The 13,675-nt window shown below is 38.9% G+C and overlaps 1 protein-coding gene across 2 annotated transcripts in view; it reads right to left on the bottom strand.

Moving 5' to 3' along the window:
- scube1 (signal peptide, CUB domain, EGF-like 1) overlaps nt 1-13,675 on the bottom strand; it is a 57,773-nt gene that overhangs the window by 16,163 nt on the left and 27,935 nt on the right. Inside the window, exons 7-8 of one of the 2 annotated variants that reach the window (XM_008315226.3) lie at nt 12,976-13,065; nt 6,824-6,940 (exon numbers count right to left, since the gene is read on the bottom strand). In XM_008315226.3, coding sequence (XP_008313448.1) covers nt 6,824-6,940; nt 12,976-13,065 — 207 coding nt within the window. The remainder of the gene's footprint in view (nt 1-6,823; nt 6,941-12,975; nt 13,066-13,675) is intronic. The other variant, XM_008315227.3, reaches the window with a different exon arrangement.

The following is a 13,675-nucleotide window of genomic DNA, read 5'->3' as shown; positions in this document are numbered from 1 at the left end:
TAGTAGATTCATGTCATGTGTTGAGTCATGTGTGGTGTTGTTATTGCAATCTATATATCCAATTCCATTAGAGGTATGTATACTATAGTATACAACATACTGTATATATGTATATAAGCAAAATAAGTATAATTATATAAGGAGTTACTTGAAGTTAGATATATATGCTGTTCCACTAAATATAATAGTGTATGAGGTGTCTTACAACTAGGCTTATACAAGTAGTATTTCTGGGAGTTACTATACATAATATTAGATAGGCTAGATATTAGTTATACATGTGAAAGTGAATTATGTGTCATTGTGACACAGCATATGCTGTGTGTATGCTATAGATATATGCATATATACACATATACATGCACCCACATACATATATATATACATATACATATATATATACTGTATATATTTATATATACACACACATACCTTTACATATACTGTATATATATATATATATATACACATATATAAACACATACTTGGGACATATAATTCAAGTTATTGCACTGGTTACTGTTGGGTTATTTGTTGAGTTGTTGGCACAACTCTTTATGACGTCCCAGAAGATGGGCTGAAAGTTTCCTCAGAGGTGACCTTGTATTGTAATAAAGGGCCTTTAACGGAATCCATTTGTCTTCGAGGTTGATATTTTGAACGCAGATTCTTCGCTTTGCCGGCGTCTGGTGAAGATGTGGAATGAATAAGAACGTTGACCCTGGGCCGAGGGAAACGGCCACGTCATCCTTTGCCTACGCCTTTATGAGACACTGGATTTAAAAAAGTGAGTGATCGGAATAAGAATTCTGACTCCAACGAGACCCTGGTGCTGATGGGACTCAGCTGCATCCTCAAGCCAGCCAATGAGTGTAGAGTACAGAGAGGTAAAGCACTCAGCCCTGACCTCCACGGTTCAAGTGAAGTGAAGGGTCATCCTCATGCATTTTGTCATGCAGAAATGCCAAAAGTGGACAAACTGATTCTCAGTAACCAACAGTTGCTCTTCAATTCATGATGCTTTCACACCTCGTCTTATATTCATACAGCAGGTCCTCGAGTTATGGCGTCCTCCACTTACGGCATTTTGTGGTTAGGTCGCCATCTCCCATGAATTTACTGAGAAAGTCTTCCTACGGCGCAACGCAACACCAATGTTTGCTGTACGTTGGTAGACGGAACGGAAATCTAACATATGTGGACGCCCCCTGTGGTTGGATGTAGGAACTGACGCAGTGGAGAGCAGCTGTGACTAGAGGTGTTTGTGAATGGTACAGCTCTACAGACAGCGTTTTATGTCTTGATTCACATCATGTGATCGTCAGTATCACTTCAGCCCAGTATCTAATAAAGAGATGGTGCGATTAGTGTGGAGCTGTGTTGGTGTGTGCATGTGCATGCTCACTTAAGTGGGTGTATTAATGTGTGTGTTGTCAGGGCTACTCAGGTAGGGTAGGAATGCAAGCCAGTATTAACATGTCTGAGGTGCCCCGCCATAAACAGGAACACACACATTCATACACACACACACACACATGCACAAAGAGAGAGAGAGAGGGAGAGAGAGAGAGAGACCTTTCCTTTTCCTAGGAGTGGTAAAATGACCAAAACAACAACATTAGCAAATACAAGCCATATGATAATCAACAACTTCAACGGTTAGTTCGATGTAATAATTGCTAGCACAAACACGCTCTAAACACAATTTTAAAAAAAGGTATTATGGTTTTGAACGTGGGTCCAATTTGCAGTGCATTCAGCCTTTTTTTATTTTTAATCCTATTTCATTAAGCACAATGATCAAGAGTGGACTGTCTTTGATGGAAATGCTGACTGAGACATGAACGCCGGAAAATTAAGTTTTCTCTGTGTCCGCTTGATAGACTACATTAAAATCTTTACAACAGTGCACCGTATTTTCCGGACTATAAGTCGCACCAGTGCCCTCTAGCGGCTGTCAGTGCGAAATTAATGAAGATGTAAATTTTCAGTGCGGAGTTCGTCTCAAACTTTTAATGTTTATTAAAATAAAATAATAATAAAATATATATATAATCCTTCTCTTTAGAGACCCTGACACTGCCGCGCTCACTGTCCCTCGATGAATTATTTTACCCGTTTTTATAACAATAATATAAAATGTTTTCTTAATTTTTTTATATATTATCAAAATATTTGTTTATATCTGTGTTTTTGATGTTTAGACAGGGGGGGCATTAATAGAATATTTCTGGGGGGCTGGAACAAATTAATTGGATTTTAGTTATTTTGATTGGGGAAAATTCAATCTAGAGTGGATCAAGACACAAATGCTGTCGTGGAACAGATTAGTCTTGTATCTCGGGAGTCCACATGTGTATTTCACATGCTGACGTTCCACAGTCTGTCTAATATATTTATCAATATATAAACAGAGTCGGAATAAGTCTGAGGGCTGTCTCCCTCCCCTCCTCCTGTCTGTGTGTGGAGTTGATCAGTGTCATCACACTCACCTGTCTCTGTCATCAGTCTCACTGGTGTCACCTGGTGCCCTGGGTATATATACACACCTCTCTCCCTCACTCTGTTTTCCCTTGGTCATTGTGGTTTGTGTTGTGTTTGTGTTGGTGGTTCTGTTCTGAGTTTTGTAACTTTGCCTCTGTCAATATATTACCAACACCTGAAGAATCTCTGTAGCCTTGAAAGACGTGTGATTTGTCTTCTTTTTGTAAATTCACCACAAACCGCTTTGTGGCATTTGCAGCAGGTGTTGAAGGTTTTGTTTTTGCTTGTCACTTTTCCTAATTTGACACTGCCTGCGTTTCGGAGTGAGGTGTGGCTGTTGGCGCTGCTGCAGACCGTGTCCTTTTCTGCTGCCAGTGAACTCTTCGTGTATTCCAGCCCAGTCCAATATGTTATAAAAAAAATGGCAACCAGCCACCTCCCCGTGACTCAATGAGACACACTCAGGATCGGTAAAGACGAGTGAAGGAGGTGATTGTTACTATAGCAACCAAACTGCAATGTCACTTGTGGAAACATTGCAACATTTGCTGCATGACATCCTGTGCGGTCATTATGACCGCTGTTGGCTGGAATAGGTAGAAATGATACATGAAAAAACTATTTTGACTTATAATACAGACACAGTTAGGAAACGTCAGGTATTTTTTAACTTTACAAAGTTACTGATTAAATAACTTTCAAACTGATCAAAATGAATTCTAGTGTTAAACTTGTAACTGACAGTTTGTTTTTGAAAGGATTTGCCATTGGAAAAAAATGAATCTAATATGCTATGATGCACCTTAAGGTAGTCTGTGGACTACCATGCTGGTGACCACTGCTTTAGTGTAAGCCCCAATGACATCACTGACAAAGTATCAGTGACAAAATAATGTTATTGTCTAGTGTGGCATAAGTGAAAAATGAAAGAATCGGCTACATTATGTGATAAGCTGCAGCTTTCAGCAACAACATTGTTGTTCTGCAGAATGCTTACTGTTTTGCTCAACGTACACTTGCTGGGATACAAAAGCAGGGCTGAAGTTACACATCTGCCTTAGATGCAGAAAGTTCTAGGTTCGAGACCCAGAGGAACCACACACTTGGTGCCTCCAAAGGGTAGCCTGTTGCCCGGATCATTTGATTGATCAATACTCCAAAGGGTAGCCTGTTGCCCGGATCGTTTGATTGATCAATAATCTTTATAATGTGGATCAAGTACAGTCGTGACAAGTGCAAGTTCCTGTTTCGGTGTCGTGTCGTTTTCAGCCAAAAATTCTGTGTATCCCTACATAGTTTAAAATGATCTCTCTTTTTATGATTTTTTTTATGATCTGGCTTTCTATTCGTCCGATGTTCATAGTCTTACAAAGCAAAGCCTTAGGTCACATACGTCAAACCTAAGGCCCGCAAGCCAAATGTGGCTCGCCACATCATTTTATGACCAGAGTTTGTCGTGCCTCTGGTTGTCTTAAAATAAATGTTTATATTAAAGTGTTTATACTTAATGGTTTTTGGATGGGTAAAACGCAGTGGTAAAGTTTCGTGCAGGGTGAGTAATACACTTTTTCTTAAATTCCAATTCCAATCTTGTGATGATTTACGTCAGCAATAAATGTTAAATGTTTTGGCCTCTAGCGTGATCAAGTTTGACACCCCTGTCTTAGGTCCTCAAGGCGAGGAATGTATTCAATCGTATCTATTTGGAAGAACAACAGGATGTAGTTAACAAATATCTACGTTACGTCATGGCCGTGCAGTTATTTTAAAACGGATATTTGATATTGTATGAAAATACAGATGTAGGGTACTGGGAGTAACAAAAGACAAAGTTAAGAGGTTTTAGTACCTTACAGAGTATGATGATGTGACTGGATGTAAAACAGTAACTGTTTTACAATGATCTTATAAAGCTAATTCGTCAAGCTGTTAAAAATGTGTGTACAGCTGTATTTTCTGTAGCTACAGCTGGGTGGTGCTATAGAGAGGGAGAAAAAAAGTGTTAGCTGGAGAAAGAGAAATGGGAGAGAGGAAGAGATGGTGGGGGTGGGGTGGTGCGGGGTATCCAGCACTGGCCTCACTATTCAAACATCTCAAAGTTTGCCGACGTGTCGTCTGACTGCTGGGCCTGAGAAAAACTCTGGCTCTTGGTTTTCACACACCTACATGCCACATTTTCAAACTGCCTGACACTGAATTCACCTACAAACACACACACACACACAGAATTGGTAATCCGCAATTTATGAGAGCACAAACATGACTATATCATCTCACACTATTTCTATGACAACTTGTACAGAACACATCTGACCTCCTCCTCCCTCCCCCTCCCCCAGTCTCTCTCCTCAGGGGGAGGAGTCAGCATCAACCAGCAGCACTATACCTGCTGAGGAATGAACACCATCATTATTCTTCTATGACAAACACACACACATCCACAGACACATTAAAATCATACACACACACATAGCGCTGTCTGCAGGCCATTTATCCGACTACACATAGTGAAAATATCCACAAAATACTCTGCCAACTACTTGTCTCACAAGTGAGAGAAACCCATCTGAGGCGCCAAAACGCGCGGGTTAAGATAGCATCGCTACCATCAATTCCAGTTTCACCTCTTCACAGTTTCGAGTGTGTTTCTTTGCTCAAAAGTGACATTCTAGTCCTAAGACAATGCTAATGTTAGTTTCCAAAGAAACCCGAAAGTGGGGGAAATCGTTTTGTGGCGAGTGCAACGTCATCATTGAACACCTGCAGAAATCATCCATTCACAATGATTTTAATTCATTTGAACACATCCCACAATGAACAGTTAGCAGTTAACAGTTAGCCAGGTGTAGCGGTCGAGATTCTAAATGTCTTTTGAAAATGCACAACAAAAAGTAAATAAAGACCATACAATCCACGTGAATGTTCAACTTAATTCACTATATTTTCACGTTAATTTGCAAAAAATGAAGCAAGAGTACCAGTGATAAAATATGTATATGTTTTCTGGACCTCAGGTTGATATTTGTTATTGTTATGGTATTGTACAAAACAATGTGGTTTGAACAATTGTTGTAAACAATTGTCTACATTACCGTATTATCCAGACTATAAGTCGAACTTTTTTTTTATCCTTTGGCTGGGTTTGCGACTTATACTCAGATGCAACTTATATAACAAAATATGTAATTTCACATGTTATTTTCACAGCCACTAGAGGGCTCTCTAGTCTTGTGCACCAGTATCTGCTACTCCTGCACCACTCAAAATTGACATATTTGTTATTTTCACACTGACAGCCCATGGTGGCACTGGTGCGACTTGTACTCCGAAGCGACTTATAGTCCGGAAAATACGGTAGTTGATACATTTTTGCTGTGGTGTTTTGGTTTTTAACAATTTCACATCATTTACATTAACTTCATTTATCCCTTGTCTGCTTTTAAACCTACAATAAAAATTGTATTTTCAACAAATGACAATTGATAGTTAGTGGGGTTTTTGAATAAAATGCTATTGGGGAAAAGATTACCTTTTGTCTAGTACATACAGCCAGAATCACACGAATAGATAGATGGATCGATAGATGGATTGATCGATAGATAGATATCGTATTTCATCACACCTTTGGAATGGAACTCACAATTCGAGGACCCCTAGTATATATAAAGAAAAATGGCTTAACAGCAGTGAGAGAGAAGTAGACGGGCAGGAACAACAGTGGTGAGTGGAGGCCAAAGTGCAGCAGAGGAGCACAGTAGAGGGTGGTGAAGAGTGCAGTGTAACCAAAAATAGTGCCGAAAGAGGAGAATATCCATCACTCCTCTCAGCTTTGGTCTTCTGTTTGTTATTGTGGTTGAAAACAGACCTGAGGAGTTGGCTGCTGGGAGACCATTTGGCTACACTGCTAAGAATCAACGGGTGCCTAGTGAAACAGTTAGCATTTGACCAGGGCCGTAAATGGCCTTTGTCTGGTTCATCAAGTTAGTTTAACACAGTGGTTCTCAATTATTTTCTGTCATGCCCCCCCAGCCCCCCGACCCACACCCTCACATACTGAAATACTATTGAGAACCTGATAACATGTATATAATGTATTGTTATCTGTACAAACCACCTAGTGACTAAAGGCTTGTTATCATTCAAACATTACAGCAGTGTCCTTATGTCCAGCATGCCATATTCCATACATTGGACGTCCCCTCACGCCCTCCCAGTAGCGCCCCAATGGGGCCCACACCACTATTTAAGAAGCACTGGTTTAACAGCAGGTGACCAAAGCTATATTTTGTTTATATATATTATACTTCTGAAGCACTGTCACAAAAAGGCATTCACTAACCTATACATGTTTTGCCATCAGGTTGCAGGGTAAATCCCACAGGGCAGCTGCAGCGCACCCCTGTGGCTGTGTCTTTACACGTCCTGTCGCATCCACCATTGTTGACAGCACAGGTCTCTGTGGACGGCAACACAAAAAGAGAAAAAAAGAGAGAGAGAGACGTGGTGTTAAAATGTGAAACTGCATCTGAAACACCATGAAAATAAATCTTGTCTGTTGTAGCTAAATGTAGGAAGATGACAGTTATGTACAAAGGTATTACTGTCACCTCGTCATTGTAAAAGGTTAGTTAACATTAACACACTAAACTGTTAATTCAATAAGGACTTCATGTTCAGGCCCACAAAGCAGGAAAAGTCATAGGTTTTAAGTTTTAGGAAGTTGCCTAGAGAGAAACAGAAAACAAATATTTTCATAGGTTTTAAGTTTTAGGAAGTTGCCAAAAAAACAGAGAGAAATAGAAAACAAATATTTAAAAAAAATTGAAAGGAAAAGGAAATATGTCTACAGACACTTGCCAAGACATCATTTTATAACTTAGTCTAGAACAGTATGAAAAGAAAAAAAATACAGATCAAGTGTCAAACTCAAGGCCCGGGGGCCAAATGTGGCCCGCCAAGTCATTTTGCATGGCCCACATGGACCTTAAAAAGCAAAAGAAAGTACATGCAGCAGAGTTACAAAAAATTATAGTATCTTAACCTGATGATTATTTTTAATCACACAGCATTGAACAATATTTGTAACTTGAATAAATAATAACCAATTGAAGAAACATTTATTAATAGGTTATAAAGTAGTTACACTTATACAATCTCTCATTTCGACCAGCCTTTCAAGGGGAACTCTACTGCTGATCTGGCCCCCTGGTGAAAATGAGTTTGACACCACTGATATAGACGATGGTAAGAGAAACAACTTTATTTACTCAAAGTAATACTTTCTGGATGAGAAGGTACTTTTACTTGGTAGAATAAAAGGCAAATGCACAGGGATGTTTAGGTGAATTTGAAAATAAGAACTTGTCAGAGTGAAAGAAGAGCTGAAAGGAGACAGTAAACCTGGATGCACTGTTTCAGAATTCTGTTTTTAAATTGTCATCCTTTGTACACACTGCTCCCTGGGTCCTTAAGCTGCCCCGGGCCGACTGTGGTGATGGGTAAAATGCAGAGGTCACATTTAGTTGTGTGCAGTGGTGTGCTGTGTCACAATGACAAGAAGTTCATTTTCTTTCTTTCATTCCTTCGTCGTATCAAGAGCTCAGTCATCTTCAGACCAATGTAGTTTTTTCCCAACACAAATCTCCTTGTTTTTAGTCATCTCATTTTGTCAACACATACATAACATTTTTTTTTTTTTAATTTTTGGATCTTCTTTTACTAGCTGTTTCTCGTTCACTATACTCTAATTCTGAAGAGAGTGACGCCTCAGACGTCAGCCCTGTATTCAAAAATTGAAAGCAAAATTAGTGACTATGGAAAAACGCAGGGTTAAGTTATAAAACATAAAAAAATAAAAAATAAAGTTACTCCAACGTGCAATAAATCTCAAACATTCTTGGCCAAACCTGTCTGTATATTTTGTTCCTGAAAAATGTTCTTGTTATAAAGTGTAGATAAAGTCGGTCTGGACTTGTGAATGTTGCCTGAGCAAATCCCAAAACAAACACCAGCTCATGGTAACACTAGCTCATCTGCCTGGTTTCTGTTGCTTCAGCAAAGCTCGGTGCACACTTTCCCCACTAAGCCCGCAGATGTGCTGAAGATGTTGAAATTTGATGTTGACTTTTGTGTTTTTGGAGGTTTTCAATTTGACACGTTAATAATGTGGTAGTTTGACTTGCTCCTGCACAGAGTTTAAAAGTTCACAAATTATGGTACGTTATTATTCAAACAGTGCCTTTAAAGACAAACAAGAACACTGTGAAAGTAGGTCAACACAATACAAATAATACAGTACATTAAAATGTAAGAACAATGTGTTAAAAGGAGGGAAGCCTAAAATCGGCTAACAGCTTAATTATGTAACATTGGTAAGAATCATTATCTTTTTTTTCTCCGATAACTCAAACCCAAAAATGCAATGCCTGGGTTTCACCCGAATGATGTGACCAAAAAATAAAGTTTCGAAGTGAAACTGAAACTACTGTCAGTATCTGTGGTCATTGTGACACATCACACCACTGCACACAATTAAGTGTTTCTTATGCCTTTAACCCAAACGGCTGCATATATCGGTATCGGTTGATAACGGAATCAGAAATATATCGGAAAGAATTTGGACAATATCGGCATATCAAATAACGACAAAAGTTAATATCAGACATCCTTAGTTAAAAGGTATATGAATAAAACCAAATCCAAACCAGTGAATGGGTGAATTAGACTTTTCTTTAACCAGGTTTGGTATTAAAAAGAGGTAGCTAGCTGATATTGCGGAGGTCAATTGCGGACAATGGAGGAGGATCTTTGGTAGCATGATAGCCAAATATGACATTTTCTACATCAACGCTTCGTCTGTCTGAACCGGCCCTGTCACAGTCGGTTCCTTGAATGTTCCTTCTTGCACCTTTGCTCCTTCAATCTGCATCTTCAATAGCAGGTTGTAGCTCCAGCGTCCTCCAAGACCCCTAAGAAATACGCGGTTCAGTTGACTAGGAATTGACTAGGAATTGGTTGACTAGGAATTGTCATTAACTTTAACAACCCCCCCCCGGCTCACCGAGCTCCAGTTTGGCCTGAGGGTGATTGCACAGATACATTACTAGTGATTAATGTCTACTTTTAATAAGCACATTAACGAGGTAAACGTGTAAACATTTTTACATTAATATCTCATTTATGTCTCGTTTTAAAAGGCTAAATCCTGGCCTTGTTGTTTCAGGATGAATTTGATCTTGGAATCTTTTGACCAACATGGACCGCAAAAAATAAAATCCAATTCTAAAGTGTGGACGATGTATGGTGGCCCAAGGTATGTTGGTTAGTATTAGCCTTGTAATACGAGCTGCTGCAGTACACAACTACCTTATGCATCGCAGTTCCTACACACACACACACACACACACTCACAGCTGTATATATTGGTGCCTCATCATTAATGCATCTAATGACTATGTATATATGTCATCACGTTCTACTGCAGAAACACATTCACCAAATCTTGGTTTTTCAAAATAACATTTCATGGAGGCAACCAAGAAGTACTGCTGAGTATAAGTTAGAGTACTTGTGACTAGTGGTGTGAGTATCGATTCCATGGTACCGATATATCGATACTCGTACGAGTACTAGCTTTATGAGATTACTGTCATAAAGAGTCAATGCTAATTAATGAATGAAAAAAGCAGATGTCTCACTTCCACATCTGTAGTAACTCACTACATATAGGCTTTTGTGATAAGACGCTCCCTGGTGACATAAAATTGAACTGATCCATTCATGTCACATGACCTTTGACCAGAGGAGAGCAGTGACAGCAAGTGATCGAATCCCCTAGAAGTCTTTGTTCCTCAATGGTAGCATTTAGGAATGTAATTTGATGAGTAATATTTTATAAAAAATACATATTAAAGTGTTTGTCATGTGTTTCATTGGGTTCAAAACAATTACACAAAATATCGGTAAGGATATCCAAAATATAGCCAAAGGAGTAATCATGAAGAAATCAAGAAGATTGATTGAAAAATATATACAAATATATAATATAGTATAATGTTTCAGTTCAAATAAGCACAATTTTTATAATCCGACATACAAAAATAGAGGTTGGTTCAGTTTGTTCTAATCTTATCATATTAACCACCGTTGAACTCAATGGACACTGCAAAAAAAAAGTTCATCAAAACATCGTCTATAAGAAAGACTTCATTAGTCATTCATCTTCTATTATTTAGCAAACGCTCTCTCTCTCTCTCCTTTATTTCCATAGTCTCTTACTCCTGGTTGCCCATCCTCATCTTTTATTAAAGCCTAGGCAACACTTCCATCCAAGCCCACTGTAACAGCACAGACCTGTCAGAGGAAGCAGACAAACTAATGGTCGTGTCAACTTTAGCGTACTGATGCTGCTCAGGCTGTGCCAGTCACAGCACCAGCACTCAGAGGGGGTTCAATGGAAGGGTTCGGAATTTTGAATTGTGGTGGTATGATGCCCCCGGCAAATACTGTAGTCAGTACTGGCCCTACTGCACATGCTGCAGGTGTGCCATCGAAATGTTCTCTGGACAAAACTCATGTCTACCAGTGGTTATAGAGAGGGGTTGACGTTTAAATCCCAAACAATTATAACATGACTACCTATAGATACAAAAAGTCTGTTTTTTCCCCTTCCTTTTCATTAGATAAATCTTCACATTTAGTATCATTTTACAAAACATTTACTAATCATGAAGTGTTTTCTCTTTTTCAAAATTTGTCAAGTGGACCTGATTGAAACCCCAAGAGGGCTGGTTTTGGCCCGAGGACCGTATGTTTGACACCAATGATCTATATCTGTAACTTGACTGTAAGTGACTCCATTCAATCGGAGTTCACTGATTTAAAACCACAGCTCTTTGGAACTCTTCTTTAAGACGGCCAGAAGTGACAGAAACGTTTGTGCTCCTCGTGGACAACGACAGTTCTTTTCTTTGCAGACTTTGGCACAGCGGAGTGCTTTACAAAGGTCTGTTTACAGTTCCAAAATGCTGTCTGCATTTTCATTGTGCGCAAGTGTCCGTGTCCTCCACTGGTTACCATTTAAGGTGATTTAATGGTGCCATACAAGAGCTTGGATGAAACCGATTAGAAAACCTTGTTGCAAGTCTTTAAACAACGATCGTGTCATTTGGTTGGTCAGTAGCTATGAACCATAAACTAGGTATGTTGTTATGATTGCTCTGTCTCCCTGAAGAAACAGTTTGTGTTCAAGTAAACGATGCATATAAAGACCAATATTTATATAACCTTTTGGACTGTATTACTTCAGTAGTGTACGATTTAATACAGACACCTTTTTGACTTTGAACATATTTACTTAAAATAACAAAAAGGCTGCATTTTTTTTCCTTTTTTTTCATGCAAACAGTACATTAAGTAAATCTTCATATTTAGTGAAATATACCTTTATAAAACATTTGCTGAACATAAAGCATTTTTGTATTTTTTTTTTTCAGAATTCTTCAAGCGGGCCAGATTGACATACCAAGTGAGCCAGTTTTGGCCTGCGGGCCGTATCTTTGACACCACCACCACCACTTTATAAATACACTATAAAAATTCACTACTACACACTGTAGAATTATATTTATATATTAAATATTTATACATTTTTATTTATTTATTGTGATTGCTCATGATCTGCCAGCACTACCTTTGCGATCAACTGGGAGATCCACTCTTTGGGCACCCCAGTTCTAGCCAATAGTTACCCAACGTAAGCAGATATGAAACATGAGATCATGATATAATGTGCAGAACAATGGACTGACTTCAATGTCTTGTTTTTGGGTAAATATAAAGGTGGGCATGTACCCACTTGCTGAAATACACAGTAATCCTCTTTAAACTCAGAAGAATTGGAAAGTTATCTGAGGGCAAAGCTAACACCAAGCTACGCCACAACTGGAACAGCATGAACACTTTTAATAAACAGTGTCTTTGAAGAGACAGATTTTGACAGTCACTGACTTTAGGTAAGTTATTTTGTATGGATATATTAGATACAAGTGTGGCAAAACACATATTAATGACATATATTTGTAATTTTGAGGCTAACCAAAATGGCAACTGGGCTAAAATGAAAATTCTAAGAAAAGAAAAAAACTCTTGAACACACAAACATGTGGAGTGAAATTAAAATTAAAAATTAAAATTGAGGTAAAAGTTAGTAAGGAAGACAACCTTTCAGTAGACAAAGTTGGAGAACAAGAGTTTACGAGGCGACCTCTCATCTTTTTTGGTCTTGTCGTGTTTGGTGTTTTTTACAAAACTGTGACTGTAGGAGAAGACACCGTGGGCAGGAAAAAACAAAAAAAAGAACAAATCGAGAAAGAAGTACAGTGGGAGAAGGATGTGGAAGAACGGTGAGGAGTAGTATGGGGGTTACAAGCACAAGGGGGAGACAAGCACAAGCGCCTTGGCAACACATAGAAAGAGGAAGAAAAGAGTTACCCATAAGTAGCCGCCGTTTCACCCGCTTGTCCACATCAGCTACTGACGTGGCATTGAACTCAGAGCTCTCAATTGCAGCCTCATCTTTCTCTAAAACACAAGTGACAAGGGGACAAACAGTGAGCAGCAGGTTAATGAGAAGCCCAAATGACCAGACGTTCAGCCCCTCTTGGCGTTTGAGAAAAAAACAAAAAAAACAAGGCCAAGAAGCAAGAAGCGATGGAAAAGAGCCAAAAAATCCCAGTTAGAGTGTTAATCCCTAATTAATTGACAAATCCCCCAGAGGAAATGAACAATAGAAGAAAATGATGGCAACTGTGTGTAGCTCACAAAAATTAAGCAAATGATAGACAACCGTAGAGAAAAGGAGGTGGGGATGTTTAGGGGTTTCATACGGAGAAAGTAAAGAGGGGTGATTCGGGGTTCAGGGATGGGGAAAAGGCTGGGGAACCTTTGTTCAGATGACATTTGTGTAGGTACTTTCTTACATTCTGTATTTTCAACCAAACAGGATTAAAAATGTAAGCAATTATGTCACTATGTCTGGAAGGTGTTAGGTAGAAGATCGAGGACAGGAAACTTTAATGATAGACTCAACAACAGAGTAAAAAGTGAAGCTGAGGACAATGGTGGAAAAGAAACGTGGACAGCTGATGAGCAGGTTGTATAAACTAACAGCAGAAATTGATGAAAATGGTAT

This window comes from Cynoglossus semilaevis, chromosome 8 (genome assembly GCF_000523025.1).
Source record: "Cynoglossus semilaevis isolate Cse_v1.0 chromosome 8, Cse_v1.0, whole genome shotgun sequence".
In the NCBI taxonomy this organism is placed as follows: Eukaryota; Metazoa; Chordata; class Actinopteri; order Pleuronectiformes; family Cynoglossidae; genus Cynoglossus; species Cynoglossus semilaevis.
This window is presented reverse-complemented; position numbering and strand designations above follow the sequence as displayed.